The 27,220-nt window shown below is 37.0% G+C and overlaps 1 protein-coding gene and 1 pseudogene across 2 annotated transcripts in view; one reads left to right on the forward strand and one right to left on the reverse strand.

Moving 5' to 3' along the window:
• Positions 1–2,559: 2,559 nt before the first annotated feature.
• LOC122045557 (mediator of RNA polymerase II transcription subunit 25-like) overlaps positions 2,560–27,220 on the reverse strand; it is a 70,195-nt gene continuing 45,534 nt past the window's right edge. For both annotated transcript variants that reach the window (XM_042605825.1, XM_042605822.1), the window contains 9 exons: positions 24,798–25,011; positions 16,163–16,230; positions 15,320–16,042; positions 14,807–14,860; positions 8,235–8,263; positions 4,381–4,449; positions 4,193–4,277; positions 3,155–3,241; positions 2,560–3,080 (listed from right to left, as the gene is read on the reverse strand). In XM_042605825.1, coding sequence (XP_042461759.1) covers positions 2,742–3,080; positions 3,155–3,241; positions 4,193–4,277; positions 4,381–4,449; positions 8,235–8,263; positions 14,807–14,860; positions 15,320–16,042; positions 16,163–16,230; positions 24,798–25,011 — 1,668 coding nt within the window. In that variant the 3' untranslated portion in view covers positions 2,560–2,741. The remainder of the gene's footprint in view (positions 3,081–3,154; positions 3,242–4,192; positions 4,278–4,380; positions 4,450–8,234; positions 8,264–14,806; positions 14,861–15,319; positions 16,043–16,162; positions 16,231–24,797; positions 25,012–27,220) is intronic.
• LOC122049738 lies at positions 14,326–14,469 on the forward strand (annotated as a pseudogene).

Raw genomic sequence — 27,220 nt, forward strand, 5'->3', positions numbered from 1 at the left:
GAAATTGAGACAAAGGGATCAGGAAATGAGGCAAAGAGATCAAGAAATTAGTGAATTGTGACAACAACATAATTTCATAATATAACATCTTCAGTTAAGCTTCGCTCCAGCGATGATGGTGACACTGACAATGATGATAATGGTGGTGATGGTTCTTCATGAATCTATTGTGTATGAATATTATTTGTCTCAGAATTAGTATTTTTGAATATTTTTTATTTGATTAAGTTTATGAATCCTTCAGTTTTTTATTTTTGATTAGTATTGTTAATTTATTTCGAAGAGGGTTGGTGAGGCCAAGAAAAATGGTGGAAATTGAAAATCCATGTCGGAAGAAGTAAGTCTTTACATATTTAGTTTTGTGCTAGTTTATAGGATTTTCTTTCATGTTAAAAATGATACTTTTTGTTTGTTTGTTTTCTAATGTAGGAAAAAAAAGAAGAGGAAGTATAAAAGGAGAAGGAAGTGTCTACCGAGGAAGAAGAGGACGATGATATTTTTTTGTATCTTTCCATTGTTTTGAGATTGTTTGGTATGGGATATTTTCATTTGGATATGATAACTTGTTGAACTTAAAGAATGTTAGATTGGAATGTAAGATACTTTTGGATATGATGACTTGTTTGAAATTATTTAAGTTTGTTTGTTTTGTATTTGTATCCTATGTGTTGTATGAATATGATGTGATGGGAAAGTTATTGTGTTGTATGTATATATGTATTTGAAATTTTGTGTATGTTGATATGAAATAAATAGGTTTGGTTGTATTATTTGTATACACGATAAAATGTAGAAATGGGCAGATTTTGTGGAAAAAATTGGTGTTTTGAGATGAATTTTGTGACAAAAAATTTTCGTCGCAAAATTATTATAAATTACTGTGTATTACAAATCTACGACGCAACATGTTTTTGTCACAAATCTACGATGAAAATGGATTCATTACAAATTTACGATGAAAAATAGTTTTTGTAGTAAATTTGTGTTTGTGAATTGTGTGACAAATTTTGTTTTTGTCGCAAAATTACAATAAATTTTGTTACAATTTTTTTTTTTGCAAAATAAAAAAAAATTGTTGCAAAATTTGTGATGAATTTACATTATTTCATCACAGAATTTGGCAATGACAAAAAATTTGTCGCAAATGATTTTTTTTTTTTGTTAGTTAGACAACAACCTCTTATATTAGTCCCTTCATGTTGTTTGTTGTAGGTTAGTACCAAGATGTGTGATGTTGTTTACATGCATGGTGATATTTTCTTATAGGATCAAGAGACCAACTTGGAAGGTTAAAAAAGTGATTGAACTAGCTTGATTCACATAAAACTAAGTAGTGACTGTTTTTCAGCATTGCAATTAATGTTCAATTTGTCTGGAATCATGAATTGATATCTAGGATGAGGTTGGTTGGTAGGTTTATTTCTTTTAGAAATCATCAAAGTGCATGGCTCCCCCGGGTATAGCAGAGCCGATCATCACATAGTAGATTTGTAAAATTAAACAAGGATGGCAAAGCTAACATACATAGCCTCTTTTATAGTGGTTTGCTTCGGTTTCTTGATTTACTCCCTCCTAATAGTATAAGGGCAATCGTGGAGGAGACTGCTAGGATGATGAATTTCACCTTTTGTAAAAGTAATTTGTGCTATAAATCATAAATGATTATATTGGTTTCGTACCAAATTAGGCGACTCTATGATAATTATTTGAAAAATAAGAAGATTTTGGTAAGTTGAAAAATTGTCATGTGGAGTAAGCTTCTCTCTAGGCAATCAATGAGTCAACCAAAAATTCGTCCTTCAAAAATCTTGATAATAAAATCATTGCATTTCATCGTTGCAAAATTTTAAAGTTTGAGAATGTTTACAAATTTCATGTTGATTGGCAAGCCTCAACTCCTTTGATTCTGAATTGGATGTGGTTGGATAAAGAGTTGGAAATTATTGAGTTTGCCAAGCATTTTGTAGTCAGATGATTGAAGCATTTCTTTGTTCATGTTCAAGAAAGGCAGCCATAAAGAGCAAGGGGAACACCTTCAATTCTTGCTACCTGCCATTGGGATCAGATCCTCTAGTCCCCTTATCCTGATCCGCTCTTAGATTGGGATAAGGGAATTGTTAAGAGGTCATGACCCCCACCTGTTAACAGATGGGAGGTCATTGTCTCCCACCAATGCAAAGGCTGAACCATGAGTTAATCCAGCCTTTGCGGACTAGAAGATCCGTCCTCCTGCTATTAGCCAATGGAGCCATGTCACCTCACATCATTTACATTCCGAATCCCATGAGCCACCCAAGTCCACGAACACCACAACCATTATTGCCTAAACAATTACCAAAATCTATGCCGGTGAAGGTTCAATCAAAACCCAAATGGAGAAAGTTCGATCTTCATCATTTGCTCAATTAGCACACTGTTTGTGTGTGTGTGCGCGCACACACACTTTGTAGGAACAATTAATTATTTTTATCAACGCATACATTTCATAGAAATAACCCGAATAACAATTTTAGTGTAATGCTGAAAACGAGAGGAAACTTTGCTGATTGGCAGGAATGATTAAACACAAACCATTCACATTAATATTACCACTAGGGAACCTTACAGAAGGAACCATGATGAGTACAACTTAAGTGGAGTAAAGCATTCATGAACATAAATTATGATAATGGTCGCGGTAGTTTTAGGTATTCTATAGAACAAAAGGTGGCACGCCCAATATACATCTAATTAATACATGGTTAAGGTAAAAAACCTCCTCCAGGCATATTAGTTGGCCCTGCTTGAGGTAGCCTTCCCTGTGTCATGATTTGGGACCTGCCATGTCCTTGAATAAATGTTTGGCTGATTCCAGCCCCTACAATTTGTTGTTGCTGCTGTTGCTGCTGTTGAGCCGGCTGCTGCGCCTGAAGATGCTGATGCTGATGCTGATGCTGCTGTGCTTGCTGTTGAAGTTGTTGCTGCTGCATATGTTGCTGTTGGAGATGTAAGTGGGACTGTGATTGTGGTTGCAGCTGTTGAAGCTGCTGCTGCTGCTGCTGCTGCTGACTTGGGACTTGAGGTTTGAAGACTACCATATCCTACAAGAATATAAAGAAAAGATTAGTTGATCAGAAGCTAAACGGAGTGGCAAAATAAACTATTCTATACATACCCCAGGAAAAAGCATGCCAATTAATCGGCCAGCTTTGTCAGAGACAGAGAGAAGCAATGTCTGTGAAGGTAACTGGATGACTGCACACTGATGTCAACATGAAAAGCATATTAGCTTCTAGATGAGTGTGTTTCCTTAGTATGTTATCCACAAAGGATATAAAATCAATGGTAAAGAAAGTGCAAGTTAGGACTAATAGTTGGAATCACAATATCCGCTTGAGTAAATATGACAGGATGTGAAAAGGTTGCAAATGAAATAAGGGTGCAGTTTCACCATCATCAAGTTGTTTGCTCCTACAATTTGTGGTTGGTCAAGTGAAATGAGGATGCACATTACTAAGTATAATAGAATGAATAGATGGCAATAGCTCAAAAAATTGACAAATAGGAGGGAGAAGCATATGGGCAAAAAAAAAAACGAGGAATGGAAATGGATATGTATGGGTGATTTATGATTCATTTACAATTTTCTAAATTTGCCCCCTCCCCTCCTATTTTTCCATCCAAGCAAACCAAGCCTTATCTGGAGCAGAAAAGAGAATCAACATCTGAACTGGGTATACCACTTGGCCAGCCTAGAAGGAATAAGTTCAGAAACATTGAGAAAGTCTAGTACTGCAGCTGCTTCAATTTTATGTTAACCAACAATCAAAAAGGCAGAAGAAAGTGGACATCAACTGCGAAAAACTAAATATCAACGAAAGAAGGATTTTGACTGAAGCTTTATAATCAATGTGCATCTCGCTTTTATTGTACTTAAGCTGAAAGAAATACAGCTAAATCAGCCAATGTTTGAGCAATACACCTTTGGACAGAAAAGAAACCCAAAGAAATGGGAAGAACATCTCCTTGCAAACAGATATATTGATTCTTTCATACTGAGGATAAAAACTCCATAGGCAAAAAGGTTTGGCATAGCCATTGATCATACCCGTAGTCATCAGTTGCAAGTCAGATTTGGTTAAATACTTCGTTGAAGAAAGCAAAAACAGACATTTGAAAAGGAAAATATCAAGCTTTGCATTCCATGACTTACAAGCTTCTTTTCTTGCAATTGTCCAAGAAATCCATGCTGGTTTAGTGTTCGAAATACCAAAAAGTCTGCCTTCCCCACATATTGCCTGCATTTAAAGTGAACAAAGAATTAGGCAAGAATGATATTTGTAGAAAAAATTGGAACGGGAAATGGTTTATCTTAATTAATTTTAAAAACTGAGGAAATACTTGTTATTCATATGGTCTTGTGCTATGAGGCGTACAATTTGCATGGCTGGTGGCCAATCTGCTGCTAGACTGTAATTGATAGATTGTGTTAAGACTGAATTTCACAATATATGACAATAAGATTGACACTCATCGAATATCAGAAACCAAAGTAGCATTTATATTCCATCTTTTTGTTGAAAAAGCATTACTGTAAGAATGAAGCAGAATGTGTTAGAAGAATGAAAACTACTCCTGCACTTGAATCATCCTCGTTGTGATCAGGAATCAAGAGCACAAGCCCCGTACCTAAGCAACTGTATGATAAACACTAACTAGTAAATGTTGGTATGGTGCACCGCATTTCGTTATATACCATTAAGAGATAAAAACAACTTTATAACTTAGTGTGTTCCACATATAAACAACAATAGATACACGTGGAGGGTTGTTCTTACACACTATAAATTTAATATTCAGGTATTGTCCACTGCCTGACATCCCATACTATCACCTCACAATTTGATCCAATGGTGGAAATTAGCTCAAAAGTGAGACACTTCCCAAGAGGTCACCCATCCCAAAATTGGACCATGCTTAGCATGCTTAACTTTTCAAAGTTATTATAAAAAAATGTCACAGTACATTCTACATAATACATTTTAAGGTGGTCACGCTGGCCCAATCCCAGCTTGTGATTTTATTTCCACCATCAATGTCCTAGATGACTGTCAAGAGCAACAACTTGTCTACGCTTTATGCCAAAGTGAACACTTCCTGCCTTTGTCAAACTGGGTTGCTATATGTCCATCAGTTTCTGTAAGGTTTGTCCTCAAACTGCATACTAAAGGGATCCTACTATAATAGCAAATTGTAATACACCATATAGGTAGTAACATAGAGATATTATACAATTGACCAATATCTTATACAATTGACCACATAATTTTGTACAATGGTGAAATCAGCTCCAACGTGAGGAACCTCAAGAGAGATCGCCTATCACAAATTGGCACAGCACTGAGCATACTTGACTTCAATGCTCTTATGAAGAATCGAAACAATCACACTAAAAGGGCCCTTATCGTCAAACCTAGAGTATACATATTAAATGTATTTTAAGGCATGCCACACCCATGGTCGAATCAAAACTCCCAGTGCTCCTCACTTCAAGAATCAAAATCAAATTGTATCACAAATCATAAACGGAATCAGATTGAAACTCTTAGTTTGGCAACTGAATCATAGATCAATATCTCTAAGTTGAGCAATAACTCCAAATTATAGGTCAATGAGCTAGGTCATGAACATAGAAACTTAGACTAACATTGCAAATTGACAACTTAGCTTTTTTGCCGGTAACGGAACTTTTATGCCAGTAATCAAGAGAAATCAAAAACTTAAGTGATGGATCCTAAATTGACAGATAAGATTAAAATGATGAAGTTAATCATGAATAATAGATCATTCATCATCAGTTCTCAATTGTGGCAAGAGATACAAATTTGGATTGCTTCGTTAAATGAGATAACTAGTACAAGAATATATAGTGTCATGATAAAACCTTAAATTTATAACTAAAGCATACTCCCACAGAGAAGAAGCTTAGTTGGGGTACAGGAGGTTAGCACATATCAACATAAAACACATTGAGAAGATGGCCAAGAAAGAGTCGGTGAAGGGTTTGACAATGATCCGGTAGGACAAGGATCACTTGTGCAACACGTCAAAAAAGAAGCAAACAAAGGTCATTCACAATGGCAAATCTTTAATTAATACATCTTTAGCTCTTGAATTAATCCATATGAACTTGTTTCATAGGAGTAAAGTTGGATCATACAATGGAAGTATATTTTGTTCTGGTATTGTGGATTATTACACTAGGTATACTTGGGTATATTTTCTAAAATATAAGGATGATACCGTAGAGACTTTATTGGTTTTTGTAAACAAGTCAAAAATTAAAAAGGACTCAAAATCAACCGGATCCGAAGTGATTACGGTGGTGAGTTTAAAAGCCTTAAATTTTCTGAATTTGCAAAGAATAACGGTATAACTATGAGTTTTCTCTCAGAACACCCCAACAAAATGCGGTGGTGGAGAGGAAAATCTGAGCCCTGTATGAGGCAACTAGGCCAATGTTGAGTGGCTACTCATTGCCTAGTAACTTTAGGGCTGAAGCAATAAACGCCGCATATTATATCCAAAATGGGTTTTAGGTTTCCAACCAAGGTCTTTTATCTTCTAATTTATTCGTAAATACCAATTTAGTATCAATGATTTGAAGTATCCTCGAGTCTAGAAATAAAATTCCACAATTAACTCCTTTCAAATTGAGCCAACTCAAATTGCATGGCTAGAATCCAATGTGAGTTAAGTAATGCATCATTGCTAGTCTTTGGCTCAACTGGGAATATCGAGGCACTTTTATTCCCCACATGTCGAATGTTTGATCTAGTCCTTACTCCTCTGGAAATATCTCCCACAATTTAATCAAGGGAGTGATTGATACTAGTCTAATTTGATCTTGATAATTGACATATGTTATCCACACGCTCAATTGGTGATCCTCTTTCTCATATCATCGTCCGAGTCATCCATAGCTCCCCTTGAGCTTTGCCCTCTGTGTCCCAATCAATCCCTCGTCATTTATGATGCTTCTGTTAGTATTAATGGCAATAATACCAAGGCAAAGAGGAAATGCAAGTCTGAAGGAGACCGAGGGGCATGATGACAATGGAGGGAAAATGAGAAGATGGAATGACCATATATGCACTTAGCACTCAGTCATCATATTGGTTGGCATTGGTTCCAGCCATGGAGCCACAATGATAGTAGCAAACATAGCCTTTGACAACTGCATCTTCTGTTAGTATTAATGCCAATAATACTAAAGAAAAGAGGAAATGTAAGTCTGGTGATGACATGAAGGAGTCCGAGGGGCATGATGACAATGGAGGGAAAATGAGAAGATGGAATGACCATGTATGCACTTTGCACTCAGTCATCATATTGGTTGTCATTGGTTCCAGCCATGGAGCCACAATGATAGTAGCAAACATAGCCTTTGACAACTGCATCTTCTGTTAGTATTAATGCCAATAATACTAAGGAAAAGAGGAAATGTAAGTCTGGTGATGACATGAAGGAGCCCGAGGGGCATGATGACAATGGAGGGAAAATGAGAAGATGGAATGACCATGTATGCACTTTGCACTCAGTCATCATATTGGTTGTCATTGGTTCCAGCCATGGAGCCACAATGATAGTAGCAAGCATAGCCTTTGACAACTGCATCTTCAACCAGGATGTACCCAAGGAGCATGTGAGGATGCATGTGGTCACGCTTTCAAACCCTTTTTAATTATCAGCAGAGGGGTAATTTTGAAGACAAAACAAAAGTTGAGGACTATAAAAGTGAATTTAGGGGAAAGATTGAAGTAGAACTTTAGGGGATAAAATGAAATCTCCCAAACAAATAAGAGGGGATCGAAAGGATGAGACCAATTGGAATGATTAAACAGGAAGGATGTTCAATGTGTTACTTCAGCAATTATTGTCATATTGGGAATGAAGATAAGAAAACTGTTGTGTGTGAAATACTTGGTTATTGAGTGAGCTTTCTAATGCCGATATAAGGATTCCAGGGAGTTTTGCATAACATTCTCAAATCACATACAAGAGGAATGCTGAGCTTGTTTTCATCTCCCTTTATGTTGGCATTTAAAGGAAACTCAATATAAGATAAACGATATCTAGTGCTGTTGAAAACAATAGATTAACTTGTAGGAATACGTGTGACTAGATCAAGCATATGGTGCATAAAAGAACTTTAACAACCAAATGGAAAATCAAACAAAGTCAAACAAACTTACGAGTCTGATGCTGTTTGACTTCTATAACCCTGCCATAAAGAAATTACACAATGATCAAGGCAAGTAAAATTTATATATTCATGTAAAGAAAAGGACTTAGAGATAAAATAAGGTTTTCTTCATGATAATTCCCATGCAAGAAAAATTCATCCCAGCATTAATTTCAAGCATGCCCAGCAACGCCAAGATTTACCACTGTCAAATGACCGAAATATGTCATTGATGGGCACAAGAAAATTAACTTGTGCCACAAAGGGTCAACCGTTCCATTGGGATATCACGATGTTGTCATGTAGTATAATGGTTGTTTCAGCAGGTATGAGAGGTGATTGAGCGGACCATGCTGAAGAGAATCTTGTTGTCAATAATAGGAGAAGAAAAAGGAAGGGAAGTAAAATTTGATTGACAAGGGTAAGAAGCAAGCACACTGGCAAGCTAAGGAATTTGAAGTCAGCTGAGGAAGAGAAGGTTGTTGGCACATTAGCTTGAGGAGGAACCGTTCAAGTGAGGAAAATGAAGAAATTAGGTGATAAATCAAATGAAGTTTAACTTTTGATCTAGAGACAAGCTACCGAGGTGGCCTCAAGCCTTGTCTACAACTGCTTTCGCATTGTCAAGATAAGGACAAGAAAAGGAGATGGGTGGTGGAAAGGGGTTTAATTATATAACTTTATAAAAAAAAAAAAAGGATAGCCCAGTGCACGAAGCTCCCGCTATGAGGGGTCCCGGGGAAGGATCCATTGTACGTAGCCTTACCCTGCTTTTTGCAAGAGGCTGTTTCCAGGATTCGAACCCATGACCTTTGGTCACAGAGCAACATCTTTACCGTTGCGCCAAGGCTCTCCTTCTAATTATATAACTTTATAAGTTTTATAAATTATAATCATAAAGTTATATCATTGTAAAATTATAACTTTACAAAGTTGACAATTATATTAACCATGGCTTGAAATCTCGTATCGTGTTAGACGAAACAATCAAAATATATTGTTTCCATAAATCACTGAAACTCGATACCACTCAACACTAAAGTTCAAAATCTCACATTGTATTGTAATTTTAGTCTTTGACCAAAAAGATATTATTCTAGTATCATACCGACACTACAATGACTGGTGTCAATAATAGATTAAAGGTTGAAGGAGATAATGTTGGAGCAGCGGGGACCGGCAAGAAGGAGGGTGAATTGCCTGCGAATAAAAACTATACCCTCCTCAACCAATTTAAACTCAAATAAATGCAATAGTTATAAATTTAAACAAAACTAAACTATAAACAGAAAAAGGGAACTCAGCTATTTACTTGGTTACAACCAAAAAGGTTGTTAATCCAAGGCAGTAAGAAAGCGTTATGAACGATCTCCTTCTCTGAAGGCGGAGAAACCTTTTACACACTTGGAAGCACAGAACTATTGCTAGAATGTAAGTACAGGAGTTGTAGTTCAATTTCGTTGTTTTTAAAAGCTGCCCGAGACCCTCCTTTATATAGGGGTTCTAGAGCTTATCGGATGACCTGATCTTCGGGATCAGGTTTTGACTCGAGAGGGATCGGTCGACCGATCCCCAGGTTCGGTCGACCGAACCTGCTGTACCTGCCCAGTCTTCCGTCCAGGTGCAGTCTCTGTGGATCGAGCTTGGGTTCAGTCGACCGATCGGCCAACGGTCTCCAGCTGAGTTGGCCCGATCAAATTGCTCGACTGAGTCTCTGGATAAACTTCGGTTCGGTCGACCGATCAGGAGGTTCGGTCGACCGATCACTTCACCGCTGGCTGATGTGATGCTGACGTGTCACCAACGGCTGTGCTCTGATGCAAAGGGGTTCGGTCGACCGATCAGGGTGTTCGGTCGACCGAACCATTGACAAGTCAACTTCAAGTTGACTTGTTCTGGTTCGGCTTCCTCGGGTGATTTCGGTCATCCAGAATAGGGCTCACCCGAACCCAGTTCCCGGCCTTCTCCTCGAGCAGTCTTCCGTCCCGGCTTTACGTCCCTCGAACGCCGCGCACGTTCTTCACGCCCACCGGTGTACTCTTCCGCAGCTCTCTCGTCCTTCGGACGCACCAAGCCCGTCGGCTCCCTTCCCATGCCGTCCTTCTCGCTAGCTGCGTCTTCCGCTTGACTTCCTGTGCTCCTAAGTTCCTGCACACTTAGACACAGGATCAGACAAACAGGACCTAACCTAAACTTGGTTGATCACATCAAAACTACCACGGGGTCCAACAATCTCCCCTGTTTTGATGTGCATCAACCCAAGTTCAGGTTAGGGTAAAAACAAACACATAGTAATTTAAAGAAATTACTAAACTAACATTTTAGAAATAAATTTGCAATCTAAAGTAATTGCAACAAAATAATTGTTTAAAAAAAATTTAAACTCCCCCTTAACTGAACTTACACTTATCCTCCCCCTTTGATCACAGCAAAAATGAGGTACAAAAAATATTATCAAAGTCTTTTGAAAATAAAAAATATTGTCAGAGTGAAAAATTTTATTTAATTTTTATTTTTTATTTTTGTTTTAAATAAAAAAAAATTGGAGAATTTCTAAGGAAATGTTAAAAAACTTTTCAAAGCATTATTTAATTCTAATTTTAATGCTTTTATCAGAAAGGTAATTAAACATTTTATTTCGATATTTCGACTTCCAGGTCGTGGCGAGGCACTAGGCCTTCTTTGTTATTGGAGCAACAACCACTTTCTTAGACAAAGCTTCATAAAGAAATTCATTGTTTAATTTACTCGCTCTTAAGCTCTAACTTTTATAGTTTTAATTTAGTAAAGATTTTAGAAGCCAGTATAAATTCCTTCCTACTGGATTACTCAAAAATTTAGGGGGAACATAATTTTTGGGAACTTTTCTAAGTTGTCCCTGATGTTTTCTAATATACTAGTTTAATTTTTCATAAATTCTTAATTTTGATTTGGAAAATTATTTAAGCATGCATCATGATTTATCAATTTCGCAATTTCAACTTTTAATTTTTCATTTTCTAATTTTAAACTATCATACAATTCTAGTGGGCATGCTTTTGCTAAGTACAATTTCAATTCAATATTTTCTTTTTCTAACTTAGCTAAGTCTTTAGAGAGAGCTATAATAAATTGAAATGACTGTTTAGGTTTTAGTGCACGTACCTCACTTACCTTACTTGGTGAGGCTCCCCCTTCATCGTAGCTTTCCTCTTCTGATGATCCTCCCCCTTCATCTATGCTCATTTCTGAGTCCGAGTCATCTTCAAGGAGATGGTTGGCTACCAGTGCTAGTCCCGAGAAAGCTTCGGCTTCTGACTCGGAGGATGAAGAATCGTCCCATGTAGCCTTTAGGCTCTTGCGTGTAGAGGACGTCGGTTTTTTAGGCTTCTCCTTGTTCTTTTTCTTCAGTTTGGGACAGTCATCCTTGATGTGCCCTTCCTCATTGCAATTATAGCATCGGACTGTCCTTCTGTTGTATTGATGCTTCCTCGACTGCGATTTAAATTTATTAGTTTTCAGAAATTTACTGAAACGTCTTACCAATAGTGTCGTTTCGGTTTCGTCGATCGATGCTTCGGAGTCGAGATCGTCCTTTTCGGCTTGTAGGGCAATGTTGAGGTTCGACTTCTCTACTGGTTTCTCTAAAAGTCGAGACTCGTGAAGTTCAAAAGTAGAAAATAAGTTTTCTAAACTACTTACTTCAAAGTCCTTAGAGATGTAATATGCATCTACTAAGGACACCCAGTCTGGAGTTCTGGGGAAGGCATTGAGCGCGTATCGAATGGAATCCCGGATCGTTACTTCTTCTCCAAGATTGATTAGTTGAGTTATTAACTCCTTAATCCTTGCTTGGAGTTGCGCTACCTTCTCGCCATTGTTCATCCGGAAGTTCGTTAGTTGTGTCCGAAGGATGTCGCGCCTCGCTAGTTTTGCTTCCGAGGTACCCTCGTGGAGCTCCAAGACTTTATCCCAGAGGTCTTTTGCAGAGTCGTAGCTTTCGATCCGATTTACCTCCTGGGGCGGAAGAACGCTGAGCAAGTGGAACTCAACCTTTCCGTTAGCGACTAAATCATCCTGCTCCTTCTTCGTCCATTGGTTTTCTTCTTTGTCTTTTGGAGCTGCAAAACCATATTTCATTGTAATAAGAATGTCAAAATCTGTTTTAAAGAATACCTCCATTTTTCGCTTCTATGTAGCGAAATCTCCGTCGAACTTCGGGGGATGAATGCTCGCGCCGGCCATTGTCCTAATCTTTGTGCTTCAAATGGCGATTAGTCCCTCTGAGGCTGTTGGGCTCTGATATCACTTGTTGGAGCAGCGGGGACCGACAAGAGGGGGGGTGAATTGCCTGCGAATAAAAACTATACCCTCCTCAACCAATTTAAACTCAAATAAATGCAATAGTTATAAATTTAAACAAAACTAAACTATAAACAGAAAAAGGGAACTCAGCTATTTACTTGGTTACAACCAAGAAGGTTGTTAGTCCAAGGCAGTAAGAAAGCGTTATGAACGATCTCCTTCTCTGAAGGCGGAGAAGCCTTTTACACACTTGGAAGCACAAAACTATTGCTAGAATGTAAGTACAGGAGTTGCAGTTCGATTTCGTTGTTTTTAAAAGTTGCCCGAGACCCTCCTTTATATAGGGGTTCTAGAGCTTATCGGATGACCTGATCTTCGGGATCAGGTTTTGACTCGAGAGGGATCGGTCGACCGATCCCCAAGTTCGGTCGACCGAACCTGCTGTACCTGCCCAGTCTTCCGTCCAAGTGCAGTCTCTGTGGATCGAGCTTGGGTTCGGTCGACCGATCGGCCAACGATCTCCAGCTGAGTTGGCCCGATCAAATTGCTCGACTGAGTCTCTGGATAAACTTCGGTTCGGTCGACCGATCAGGAGGTTCGGTCGACCGATCACTTCACCGCTAGCTGATGTGATGTTGACGTGTCACCAACGGCTGTGCTCTGATGCAAAGGGGTTCGATCGACTGATCAGGGTGTTCGGTCGACCGAACCATTGACAAGTCAACTTCCAGTTGACTTGTTCTGGTTCGGCTTCCTTGGGTGATTTCGGCCATCCAGAATAGGGCTCACCCGAACCTAGTTCCCGGCCTTCTCCTCGAGCAGTCTTCCGTCTCGGCTTTACGTCCCTCGAACGCCGCGCACGTTCTTCACGCCCATCGGTGTACTCTTTCGCAGCTCTCTCGTCCTTCGGACGCACCGAGCCCGTCGGCTCCCTTCCCGTGCCGTCATTCTCGCTAGCTGCATCTTCCGCTCAACTTCCTGCGCTCCTAAGTTCCTGCACACTTAGACACAGGGATCAGACAAACAGGACCTAACCTAAACTTGGTTGATCATATCAAAACTACCACGGGGTCCAACAGATAAAGCAAAGGAAAAAAACATTGTCTATGTTGAATGGTATCATGTTTCGATAATTTACCGGAATAATATATTTTGACCGTTTCGCCCGATATGATATAATATTTAAAACCATGCTCGGCATGTCGGATCACATTAGGTCTATTGTAAGCAGCCTTCCATTGCATTTTCCAAGAGGTTATTCCCGCGACTAAAACTTGTAACCTCGAGGTCACATGACAACAATTTTACCGTTGTGCTAAGCCAAAGCTCTCCTACAAATTTGATTTTGTTAAAGACAAAATAAAAATAAATAAGCAGTGAGATAATAATTGTACCTAAAAGAATTCTCATCTCATAATGTCAACTTTAACCCAAGCCATGGATAGACTTAATTATCGAAGAAGAATCTTCTACTAATAAGAGTAAGAAGCCTATAATTTACATTGCCTATTCTCTTGATATATGGGTTTCCTATATTAAAATAAGTTAAAAACAGTCTATAAAAATAAATTTTACTATTTTATTAAAAATCTGGAAATTTAATAACTAATTTTGATGAAGCCTAAAATTAAATTATATTAATGTCCTTTTTTCTTTCCACACTAGAAATAATTTAAGACTTATTAATAATTTCTTTGGTTGTTTTACATAAAAAAATATGCATTGTCATGATTCTCTTTGGTCCCACATCTTAAGATTAGCAACACCACGAGCGGACAAACTTCTATAAATAACTTGGGTCAACGATATTAGAAAGCATACCTTTCTCTGCTTTTTGGCTAAGATTAAGTGTGATATTAAATTAATTTTTTATGTGGGAGAGTCTGTTACAGTAGCTTACTGCTAAGGTTCTCGAGCGTCGTCCTTGCGTTGCACTACTGCATGGGCCTAACGCACCCGACCAAGTCCAATTTATGGGTCTGGGTACTAATTTACGCGTATTCATGCATTATATTACACATACAACGCGTGTGCGCGATGGCTAGTAAATAACAAAATTTCATGTGCTTCCAATAGGTGTTACTTCTATGGTATAATCTACTTCAAAAGTTTTAAATACTAGCTGTTATGAATAGTGGAAAATACTGGTTAATACTCATCTTTATACTAATATATTGGCATATAGTAGAGTCAAACCAATACAGTTTGTTGCATAGTATTTTAGAATCCTTGAATCATGATCAACAAGAGAAAATTGCACGATATCATTACAAACATGAATAAGAATCCAAAGCTTACTTCAAGTTTACAAATAAACACAGGTAGCCCTTGTCTCTGTCCAGACAATGATCCCTAAACAAATAAGTTACAGCAGATTAGGATAAGCATTAATTCTGACAGTGAGATACTAATGAATAGGGAAAGTATATAAGATTGATATAGACTTTAAAAGGATGATATCTATATGGTAGCTTTACCTAGCAAAACGACAACAAAGTTGAGCGTTAATGAACATATGAGAAGCACTCTAATTTTTAGTACGAATATAAAACTTGCACAAAAGAAAAGGCATTTGTAAAAGGTAAATGGGGAATTTATTCCATTATTACATTTTATATACGATATTCAAAATTTAACTATGACACTTAAAAAACTTTACTCTTTCCAACATAAGTTTCTAGAATCATACGAGAACAAGATTCAAGGTATGCCATTTTACTCCTTAAAATGTAGCTAGCAATCAACTCATTACTTAAGATGTTCAACTTTTAAGCATATGATAATCTTGGGAAAACAGGAAAAGAACACCACCTCCCAAATTTTAACATATTTGGACTGGGACTGTTGAATATTTGGGGCTTGCTGCGCCAAAGGCATGTTGATTGCAATATTATTAGCTACCTCAAGTGAATGTGATCCAGATTGCTGAGACATTCCAGGTGTTGGGATCATGGTTCCAGGCCCAGAGGAGACAGAGCTGGATACAAGATTGTTTATCATGTTTTGGTTTATTGTTATTCCAACTTGGCTTATTTGTGCACCTGATGTTAATGTTCCTTGTCCAACATTTGATGCTGAAAGACCCATTAGTGTGGGTGGAATGCCAATACTTGAGTTTCCACCTAAATTAGAATTGACTGATGCAAGTGAACCAAGTGGTGAATTTTGAGCAACTTGTGACATAGCCATTGGTGGTCCTGACCCCGGGACTGAAGAAATGGTTGAATGAGCAGATGATGCCATACCGCTAGAGATCATATTCGACATGTGAACTGCAACAGGTGTTCGATGTTGGGAAATCGTATTAAGGATGTTGACATTAGCTGGAGCAGGAACTGCAGCACGTAATGGCTGTGAGAGAGGATTTAATAATGGTTTGATTTCCTGTGTGGTGTCAATATTTGCATTCATTTCCTGAGAGCTATGAGACGGAGAAGAATTCTGTAGGTTGGAAACTACTTGAGGAACATTAGTAATTGATGATACATGTGAAAAACCTGGACCAGACACCATAGAAGAGACAGTCATTGGCTCCTGAAATGAGAAAACACAAGTCATCTGATTACTTCTAGGAAAAAAAACATATTATTACAAAAAAAAAAGTTGTCAAAATATTAACTAGGCTAAAAATATGAAACTACTCAAAGTTCATACCACTTTTACAGTTGCAGTTGGGATGCTTCCAACAGTTATTGGTTGACGGGGCATCATAGTTCCATTAACTGGAAAAACAAAGAAACAAAAAAAAATTGTATCGATAAAAAGATTAACACAAAATCCAAAACAACCATAGTACAACGTAAACACAACAAACAAGATCAAATGCAACATACTTCACTGTATGCATTTGCTTGCTTTTTGCAACATAAAACTAACTCAACAGAAGTTCAATTGATATGACAAAGAAGAATGGTGAACAAAGAAAGTAAGTGAGAAGCATTTATTGTTGGATTGAGAGAGGCTAGAGGCGAGGCGAGGTAGAGGGGTGAATAGTCAACCACTTTCATTCTTGAAAATCTACAAAGAAGACTAGTGCAGTGGAAAAAACAAACAATAAAAGAAAGCAATTAAGATAAATCGAGACAAATTTTTAAACTAGTTTGGAACACTGGTTCCAACTCCATAGCCTATGATCCTTCAATGGATCACTCCTCGCAAAGTGAGTATCTTTTCCCCTTCTCGGTTAACTACAGGAGATAGAGAAATCTCTTGAATTCTTCTTACAATGTTTGGAATTTAAGTACAAGAAGAAGAGTAAGAAACATAAAGAATAAGAGCAAGGGAGGGAAACACAATAGACTGAAGATTGAAAATACATATACTTTCAATAGTCTTCCCATGCCTCCATAAACCTATATTAATAGCCACAAGATTTTGCTCTATTGTATCCTTCAATTTTCCTTTCTAGCTCATGATCAATCAACTAGATCATCCCCATTCTACTGCTGACTTGATTTTGTCATCTATTATGCCACAACGGCTACTTCAGTCAATTGGGTAGGGTCATCAATTGACAAACTGAACAGTAGCTCATAGGTATCTGGCCATTGCATGTCGTTGATGTCAAATCATTGACTCTCGTTTTTGTTGATCAGTTAGTTGACAAACTAGCTTACTGATCCCAAAGAGAAACATTCTATAAATTTTTTTTTAGCCCTGAACCAACTGACTAAGATTATCAATCGCTAACCAGTCAATTAACCATCCAACAAAAGCATTCTATAAGTTTTTGTTCAGCCCTAAGTCAACTACCTAGTCACCTCATGTACCAATTGATTAACATATAGTTTCAATCAAATGTACTCTTAACTCTCGCCACTTCTAAGAAAAGTCCCCTCCTAAGTCTATCCCACCCATACCTCATTGTACAAGTTTGCTCCACTCAGCCTCATATGAGTTTTCCTATATGTCAAGAGGCTCCACACCTCCGGGATTTCACCATGCCAAGAAGACTCACTTTTGAGTTTTTCATGCTTAATGACTCCTCACCTTTAGCACTTCATCGTCTTGCCTATATCCGGTCCTCCTTACCTATTAGGACTTCAATTATCCAAGTATTCGGTCCATAACCTATTTAGACTTCCACTTGCCATGTATTTTCCACTTGCCATGTATTTGGTCCTCAATCTACTTGATAATTATCTAATCCTCATTGACCTAAGTTAAACTTTCCTGCACCTTAACTTGACATATGTGAAATCACAATATAACTTACTCAAACAACAAAACTAGGAGAGACCAAAATTTCTGTTCAACCGAAATAACTGACTAGACCGATAGTTCAGAAATTCAATTTGGTTTATTTAGAAGTTCGATTTTTTTTTAAAAAAAAAATATTGATTATTTCAATTAAATTGACTTGATTTTGATTTTGAAAATTGATTAAATCGATTAGACTAATTTTTTTATTAAATAATTTAAAAATTTTATAAAAAATAATTTTTTATTAAATTAATTAAATTTTTATTAAAAGTTTTATTATTTTTTAACAATTAGTTAATTCCATTACTTTCGAATTAATCAATTTTTTATCAATTAGGTTGGTAAAAAAAATTCAGTTAATTCAATTTTAACAAAATTTGATTCGCTCAATTCAGTTTCAACCAATTGCTCACGCCTAGGCAAAATCTCAAGGGGATACTAATACCAACATTTATAATATATACAATGTTGTCAAAAGCATGAGGCGCAAAAAAGAGCTCAAAGGTCTTGTAGCTTAAAGCACAAAACGAAGCGCACGCTTTACGAAAAGAGTTTAATAAACAAAAGGACTAATATATCTATTAAAAGTCTTTGAAAATATCTTTGAAATCGAAATGACCATAAATAAAATATTCTTTATTAAGCTGTAAATTATTAAAAAAACTAAAACAAGTCAAAAGATCAAAATAATCATCTTCTTCATCTTCATTATCCAAATCCACATTATCAGCTCCATCGCTTGATTTGTATCCATTAGTATCTTCTTCTTCAATTTCGTCATTAAGGTTAATCTCTTCTTCATTTACAAGACTAGTTTGAGCTGAAGATTGCTTTCTTTTTACTGATACAGATGATGATACCCCTTTTGAAGAAGACACATTTCGAGATCGAAAGTCATACGCACTTTCACCAACCCCAGACGCTCGTGCTACATCACTCCAATGCAAATCTTCACCTTCATAGACAATCATTATCATTGTCTTTATTATTGTTATCCAATTTTCCGAACAATCATTAATTACTATCTATCGTTGACAAAGTAATAGGATCAATCTTATCTCACACGTAATATCTTCTCCTTAAAACTCTGTTGTACTTGATATATACCAAATCATTCAATCATTGTTGAGACAACCTATTTCTTTTCTTAAAATGTATCTACAAAAAAATTAAAAAGTCAAAAAGTTAAATCCATAATATAAATTTTAATATATATTCAAAAAATTCTAACTTATATGTTAAAAACACTCCAATTACGTTCACGACATGAAGAAAAGCATGTGAGGTTCAAAATCTTCATTGCAAATATTTTTAATTCAGGTGTTGGTGTACCATAAGAAGACCACCAATCAGCTTGAAACACAAAAACATATAAAATTAATTTTATTATTGGAATATTGATAATGCATAATATATTATTTATGAATTTACCTGGTGATTTTGAAGTTCTTTGCCTGATAGCCAACGACAAACCAAAAAGTCCTGCTTTCTTGTATTTTTCTAATTGATTTGTGATCTTATCTTATAAATCCTCACCTCTCACCAATCTAGATATGCACTTGTACTGTTGTACAACACCCCATCACTTCTATATCATTTTCTATTGGTTTGAGTAAAACACTCTAGATTCAAGAAATATCTGGATACGTGCAAAGGTGAGTTGAACATTCATCTTTTGTCAATGAATTCAAAAATGCTACGATATTTTTCTTCATTATTGTTAAATGACACAGCGATAGCTTCTTTGGCTCTGTCCATTGACTCATAAATATAACCAATAGAAGACATTTTTTCACTATCTACCAGTCGTAATACTTTCACCAATGGACCACCAACTTTTAATGCAAAAATCATAATTTTCCAAAAAGAATGCATCAATATCACTTCTGCTACACACTTTCCTACAAGGCTACAACCTCTTAAGAAAATTGACTATTTGCCCACTTTTCAGAGATAAACATCTTTCTCATATTTGCTTGATGTATGTGAAACCGCTTTAAAGTCAAAAAAGCAATTGAGAAACATGTCTTTGCAGTTCTTTCCATGTCTTTGTCTAGTAAACTGTGAAGACCGGTCAAATCCGAGAAGTTGTAACTCACAAATAAAATGAGTAATGGAGGCAATCATGGGGGCGTGGAGATAATGGGGTTAGTGGAATCATGGGGATATAGAGATAAGGGGGTTAGTGGGATCATAAGGATGTGGAGATAAGGGGGTTAGTGGGAGATCAAAACCTCACCCCTATAAATACCCACACTTATCAAAAGAAAATATTCATAGCAAGAGAAGACAGATTCCTGGAAGAATTATTTTAGCAAGAAGGAGAAGTCATCGCCGTATCAATCTCTAAGAGTGCGATAAATGGGCTTATTATGCAAATTATGAGTTCCGAAAGTGAGTTTTATTTTCTAAAAATTGTTTCACTACTGTTATTACCGATTGTTGGATTATTAGTGATTATTGTCATTACTAGATTTTAGGCATTAAATTGATCATGAACTAAATGATAGGGATATGTATTCTGAACACTATTGATTACTGAATTATTACTAATTACTGACCTCTCCTCTATGAGGGATAATTCTAGAAAGCTGATATCAGTTTAAGCAAAGAACATGATTTAATTTCAGTGCCTACGTTAATATCTGTGTTGAGATTATTCTTATTTTACTACTGAAAAACTATTGTTTTTCAAGAACTATAGTATTTATATTTTATCCTCCATTTGTTGAGTGACTTCCAAATCACTCACCCCTTACAATCCATTTTGGTTAGAGATGAAATTGGAACCAAGAATGAGATCAAGGATAGTCAGCAAGTCGAGTTCTGAGGATGGTGAATCCGCTCAAATTATTGACAAGAAGATTAGAATTCTACTACAATAATAAACTCTTAATTTAAGTGAATGTAATTTAATTCGTTCAAATGGTGAAAACAGTGTATTGTTTATTTTGGGAATGAAAAGAATAGTTTCCTTTGGTAATTACTATACAACTAAGGTTGGTTGTTTTCAAATTTTGGGTTTGAAAGCAACGTCGATGTCAGTCACCGATCGCAAGGCGTAACATTAAAGTGGGTATCAGAGCCCGGTTCCCCATAACCGGGCTAGGTAGAGTTTTGCTGAGAAGAAAATAGCTAGAAGGAAACCCCCGCTTAAAACGACTCAATCCGACCTCGTAATCCGATCGAGTTGGATAGGTCGACTGAAACACACACTATTTTCAAACTTCAACTTTTACAAAATTCCATCGTTTAAGGGTGATGTACCCATTTTTCTAAAATTCCTACTTTAACCTTATGAAAGCTTGACTTTCCACTAGTACCTATTTTCATATTTATACGATGACCTTATGAAAGTTTTGGTAAATTTTTAAGTTTATATATATATATATATATATATAACATTCATTTATATTAATTGAATGGAAGTTTGAATTTCAAAACCTTATCTATTTTGTTATCTAGTTGTATGTTAGCAAGTTTTGCATGGCAACCATTATCTCTTTTTTTTTTTTTTTTTTTTGTACCTTAACTAATTTGAATTCCAATCGTTATCCATCGTTCCTGTTGATATGTTGACATTATGAAATTTTTTATAATAATTCAAGTTTTATATATATACACACACGATACAATAAACATTCAAACCATTGCCCAACCTAGACGGAGGCATTACATTTGGAGGTGTGGGACAATGGTCAATGTAGCCAATGTAACCAGGTAGTTAGAGAGAGAGGTCGAGGAACTAAAAATTTCCTTAGAGTATGAACGACAGGAGATGCCGAATTCCTGGAATTAAGAGACCACCTCCGAGCGGATGTAACACAATTTGCCTTCTCTCACCGCGTTGTAGAGAAACAACTCAAAGACACACTAGAGGAGTTACGAGAGGCCCATGAAATAATTAGAGGACTTGCTGCTCTCAAAAGTTTGCTATTAGAGCAAAAACAAAACCTACAACAACAGATGGATCATATCCTGCAGGAGTATGATGGTTACTACAATCAAATGAAGAACCGGGTGTTAGAACTTCAAGGCGTTATTCAAGTCCTTAGTGATCAAAACGCGGACTTAATTGAAGTCATTGAGCAATAGCAAGGAGAAGGCGATAATAAGGAAGAGGAAGAGGATCCCGAAGAGGACCCTATGGAAGAAGAGAATTTGGGAGATGGAGAGCTAATAAACTAGGCAACAGACATTTGAGAGTTAGAGTAGATTACTTCAAATTCTAATATTATGTTATTTTATTTATCTATTTATGTATTAAAATCATTAAAATGATTTTTTCTACTTTGTCCTAGTATTACATTATGCGTCCCAACAGTTATTCTTAGAATATCATGTTCTTATAGGAAATGGCACCACGAGCTAACGTAACCCACACTACGCTTATGCAAGAGAAAATGACATCGAAGCAAGTGGTAGTAAACAACCACCACCAAGAGCACAAGGCCTAAGTCGCGAAGACCTAGTGGCTATAGCAATAATAGTGGCGACCACACTTCAAGGGTTTGTAAATCTGGCTACTAATCAACCACCACCCGTAGCCCCTCAGCCCAATGGGACTAAACACTATTATGAGTCCCTTCAGAGGACAAGAACTCCGAGCTTCGATGGGAACTCAGACCCGAAGGTTGGGAAAACTAGTTGAAGGAGATAGAGAATCATCTCTGATTGCTAAAAGTTCCCCAAGAAATTAAACTAGAGGTTATAACTCCATTCCTAGTAGACAAAGTTGCTAAGTGGTAGGAAAGCATTGCACCTTCCATGTCTTAAGAGGGACCAATCACATGGCAAAGATTTCGGGAAGCCTTTTTAAGGCAATATTTTTCAACTGTCATACGACTTCAGAAGCTGACTAAATTTGACAATCTCACTCAAACTCCGGATATGTCAGTAGTGGAATATTCGTCCAAGTTCCACGCACTAGGAACCTATTCTCCAACGATCATGATAGACGAGACATTAATGGGCTCGAACAATAGAATCCAATCGGCCCTTGCAGTCTTCGATCCAAGGGATTTTGAAGAGTTAATGGGGTAGCAATTCGAGCCGAGATCGATATCAAACAGCGAGGAGAGAATAGATTAAAAAGACCCCACACAAGTTAGGGCTCCTCTAGCAATGGACAAATGTTCAAAAGGCCAAAATTTTCAAACCACCAACCCAGAGGACCTGCACCTCCTCGAACCAACCAGGAGGGCCAAGGCATGCCCCACTTGCGGATTTGCACACTCTAGGGAGTGCCGCAAGAAGGCAGGAGCGTGCTTTGAATATGGACAAGTGGGGCATCATATCACTCAATGTCCTTATCCGGAGTGAAAGGATGGAGATTCAAGTAATGGTACAGGTACAAGGGCTCAAGGAGATAACACAATAGCCGCAAATACCTGTGTATATGCCATAACCTAGGAAGAAGTAGATGTAGCTAATGACGTAGTGGCAGGTACCATTCTAATCAACAATCTACCTGCTTATGCATTATTTGATTGTGGTGTCACGCACTCATTTATCTCTACAAGATTTGCGAAGTAGGGGCTAAAACAGAAAACCTAGAAGAACCTTATAAAGTAGCGACACTAGCAAATAAAACTTTAGAAGCACACTCTATATAGGAGTTGTAGCGCCCAAATAACAAATCAAGAGTTTATGGTTGATTTGATCCAACTCAATATGGTAGAATTTGATGTGATTTTTGGGGTGGATTGGCTAGCTAAAAACCACGCATTGGTGGACTGCCATGCGAAGACCGTTCGACTGCAAACCCCGGATCAAAAGGAGATTATTTTCCATGTTAAAGTTAAGGAGCAAAAATCTCTTTTATCCTCATCTCAACTTTGAAAACTATGAAATGTGGGGAAGAAGTATACCTTGCAATGATAAGCGAGGTCAAAGGAGACTCCGAGTTAAGAATAGAAGATATACCGATAGTAAGGGAATTCCTAGATATTTTACGTACAAACTACCAGGGTCACCTCTTGATCGAGAAATCGAATTCGAGGTTAATTTAATGCCGAATTATGCCACACCAATTTCAAAGGCTCCATACTGAATAGCTCCAGCGGAACTCAAGGAATAATTCCAAGAACTACTAGATGAGAAGCAAATAAGACCACCAAGTACATCACCATGGGGAGTACCAGCATTATTTGTAAAGAAAAAGGACAACGGCATGTGATTTTGCATCGATTACTGGGAATTAAATAAGATCACAATTAAGAACAAATATCCTATACCAAGAATTGATGACCTATTTAACAAACTCAAAGGAGCTAAAGTGTATTTAAAGCTCGATTTAAGGTCGGGAAACCATCGTTTAAAAATCAAAGGAGAGGATATCCCGAAAACTGTCTTTCGAACGAGATATGAGCATTACGAATTTATGATAATGTCATTCGGATTAACAAATGCTCCCGTAGCATTCATGGATCTTATGAATCACGTCTTCAAATCATTCCTAGATAAGTTTGTGGTAGTATTCAACAACGATATCCTTGTCTACTCATCAAGTGAAGAAGACCATATAGAACACCTCCAGCTTACACTCGAAACTCTTTGTGAGAAACAATTATATGCCAAGTTCAAGAAATGTGAATTATAGCTAAAGAGTGTAACTTTCCTGGATTATATCATATCGGTGAAGTATCAGTGCACCAAAAGAAGGTGGAGGCAATACTAGAATGGCCACAACCGACAACTATTATCAACGTTCGAAGCTTCTTAGGATTAGCCGACTACTCTAGGAAATTCGTCGAAGGATTTTCCTCAATAACCATACCTTTGGCCAAACTCAGACAAAAAAATTCCAAGTTTAATTCGGATGAGAAATGTGAGAGCTTTGAAACCTTAAAAAGAAAACAGGCGTCGACACCAATATTGGTTTTCCCTTTAGAAGGCAATGGTTTTACCATCTATAGCGATGCTTCGAAAGGAGCCCTAGGATGTGTGCTTATGCAAGAGGAGGTAGAAAATGGTATACATCGCAATAATACACAACAAAAAGGAATCCAAGAGCAGATATTTTCAAATTAGCAATATCTATTTAGACAACCAATTCCATTAAATGTTGGAACAAAAAAAATCTAACCTGATGGGTTAGCAGTTGCAGGCAGTCCTGAAATAGAACCAGCAGATGACCCATCTATCTTTCCAATTCCTTGATTTGAGATGCTCTGGTTTGGCAATAAAGAGCGGCTTAGAGCAGCACAAGCCTCCACAAAGGTCTCTGAGAGTAAAACTAGAAATTGAGGATTTCTAATGTGATCTACTGATGGATCTGCAGCCCGAGGATTTTTCTTTCCCTGTATAACAACAAATTTTTATCTAATTGACTAGCTTCAATAGACAATGAACTCGCAAAACAATAATAACACAAAATAGTATCTAATAGACCTAGTTGCTTTGCATGAACACAATGAAATGCTGACAAAAAACTGCAAGAAAAATATGAACGGTTGAGGAGACTAGAAAACAGAGATACATTGGATAATGAGGATTGTAATATAAATGCTCGTTTTAGATACACAAAAAAAAATAATAGTCATGGTATAAAATCTCAAGCCATGCCGACATTTCAGTCCCGGACTGGAATGATATAATTTCGGTACCGTATTGTGTCGTGCCAATATAGTTTCAATATTTTTTAAAATATAAAATATATTAACTAAAAATAAAAAAATAACAAATAAAATAAATTTTAAAAATATATATATTAAATTAATGGGATAATTTTATTAGATTTTAATTAAACCTATTTAAATTATTCCAATCAAAACTAGGAGTTGATTAAAATTATTAACCTAAATTATTTATTAAAAACCTTGCCCTTGTTCCACGCCGACACAATTATAGGCGACCCGGCGACACGTCCAAACTCATCACCGAGCCCAAGTGGCACATCCGGACTCATCTTCGTGCTCGGGTGACACCTCCGGACTAATCATTGACCCGGGCAACGCATCTGGATCGAAGATAGGTCGCATCGATCAGGCCAGGGTGACGAGGCATGCTTGTGTTGTTGCCGGTCCATGGGCGGAACAAGACACAAGCGAAACAGCTTGAAATTTTAATCCATGCTAATAGCACATTGAAAGAGAATTTATTAAATAATGAAGTTACAAGAATATGGAACTTAAGCGTTGTGATTTTCACAAAGAGCACATGATGTTGTCTTATTACAAAAAAACTATTCATAAATCTTAGTTATTGGTCGAGAAAGAAGAAATTATATAGTAAAAAGTAGTATATAAACAAATCGCAATTCTGGCTGCTTTGTGTTAAATATTAGAAGAATCACATTAACTTCAATATCATTTATATCTAGCACAAGTTTGGAATTTTGTGCCTTTTCCATCAGCTCAGATGAAACTTAGCATACTGGCCGCTGAATGAAACCAACAATCATAGAAACAAATATTAGACGGTACCTAGTATTGACCGATACCCTAGCCTTGTTTTGTCCAATACCACCCAAGATGGCTTTGACTCTAAAAGAGGGTGGAACAGAATTCAACCATGGAACAGGAAGGTTCCATTCAGAAGACTGAAGGTACAAATGGACTAGGCTTCATGTGAAAAAGGGAGCAAAGGAGAAAGCTTTAGTTACAAAATCTTCAATTCGACAGAGGGTTTTTCTATGACAATTGAAGCGAGACAAAAAAGTGAAAAGAAGAGGTACGTGATAAGAGGTGGTATACACTCAATCACACTAAATTAGTTAGCCAATATTATATTAATTAGATATAGTATATGATATATCATTAATGTAATATGTCATATTAATTAAATTCAGTAGATCATATATCAGTATATCATTATTTATTTGATTCATAATACATCTATTATTACAATCCAGATGATATAGCATCAAACTAAAAAAATTGTAAACGTAGAATCCATTTGCTCCTTGTTGGTTTCTTTAGCTTAGATTCTTTCTTCAATCGGATGTTTCTTCCTGCAGTCTAAAAATTTCTTCACCCCCGAGATTGCTCCCAACCTTTCTGATGCTGTTCTTCCACCAAATCTCCCCCTTGTATTGATGTTGCAGCAAAGGATGAACTTATGAGTTTTCTTCTTTCTTCTTCATCTTTGGTGCTATCCTCAGGATATTCTTCATCTATGAAGATTTTTATTTACCTTCTTCATATAGAATCTGCTCGTATCTCTGCATCGTTGAAGCAGATCTACTGTTTTCTTCCATGCATTTGCAGCCATCTGTTGGGAGCCTTTTCCTTTGCTAGATTTCCTCCCAAATGACAGCTGTTTTTAGTCCCTACATATAATCGCAGCAAATTTCCAATCTAAAGAATCCCCCCATTCGTGAAAGCAGGCCTTCTACAATCAATATATCAGCTGAGTATCTATGTCTCTTTGCTTAGCAGACTCTAAACTTCAGAATGTGCCACCGTCATACCCAGTTCATGAAGTTACTTTGTATGGCAAATGTATATGGTTAAAAATATGGATTCTAAATTTTAGAACTCTGAGAAAATGTTCTGTAATATGTTCCTT

This window comes from Zingiber officinale, chromosome 2B (genome assembly GCF_018446385.1).
Source record: "Zingiber officinale cultivar Zhangliang chromosome 2B, Zo_v1.1, whole genome shotgun sequence".
Taxonomy (NCBI): domain Eukaryota; kingdom Viridiplantae; phylum Streptophyta; class Magnoliopsida; order Zingiberales; family Zingiberaceae; genus Zingiber; species Zingiber officinale.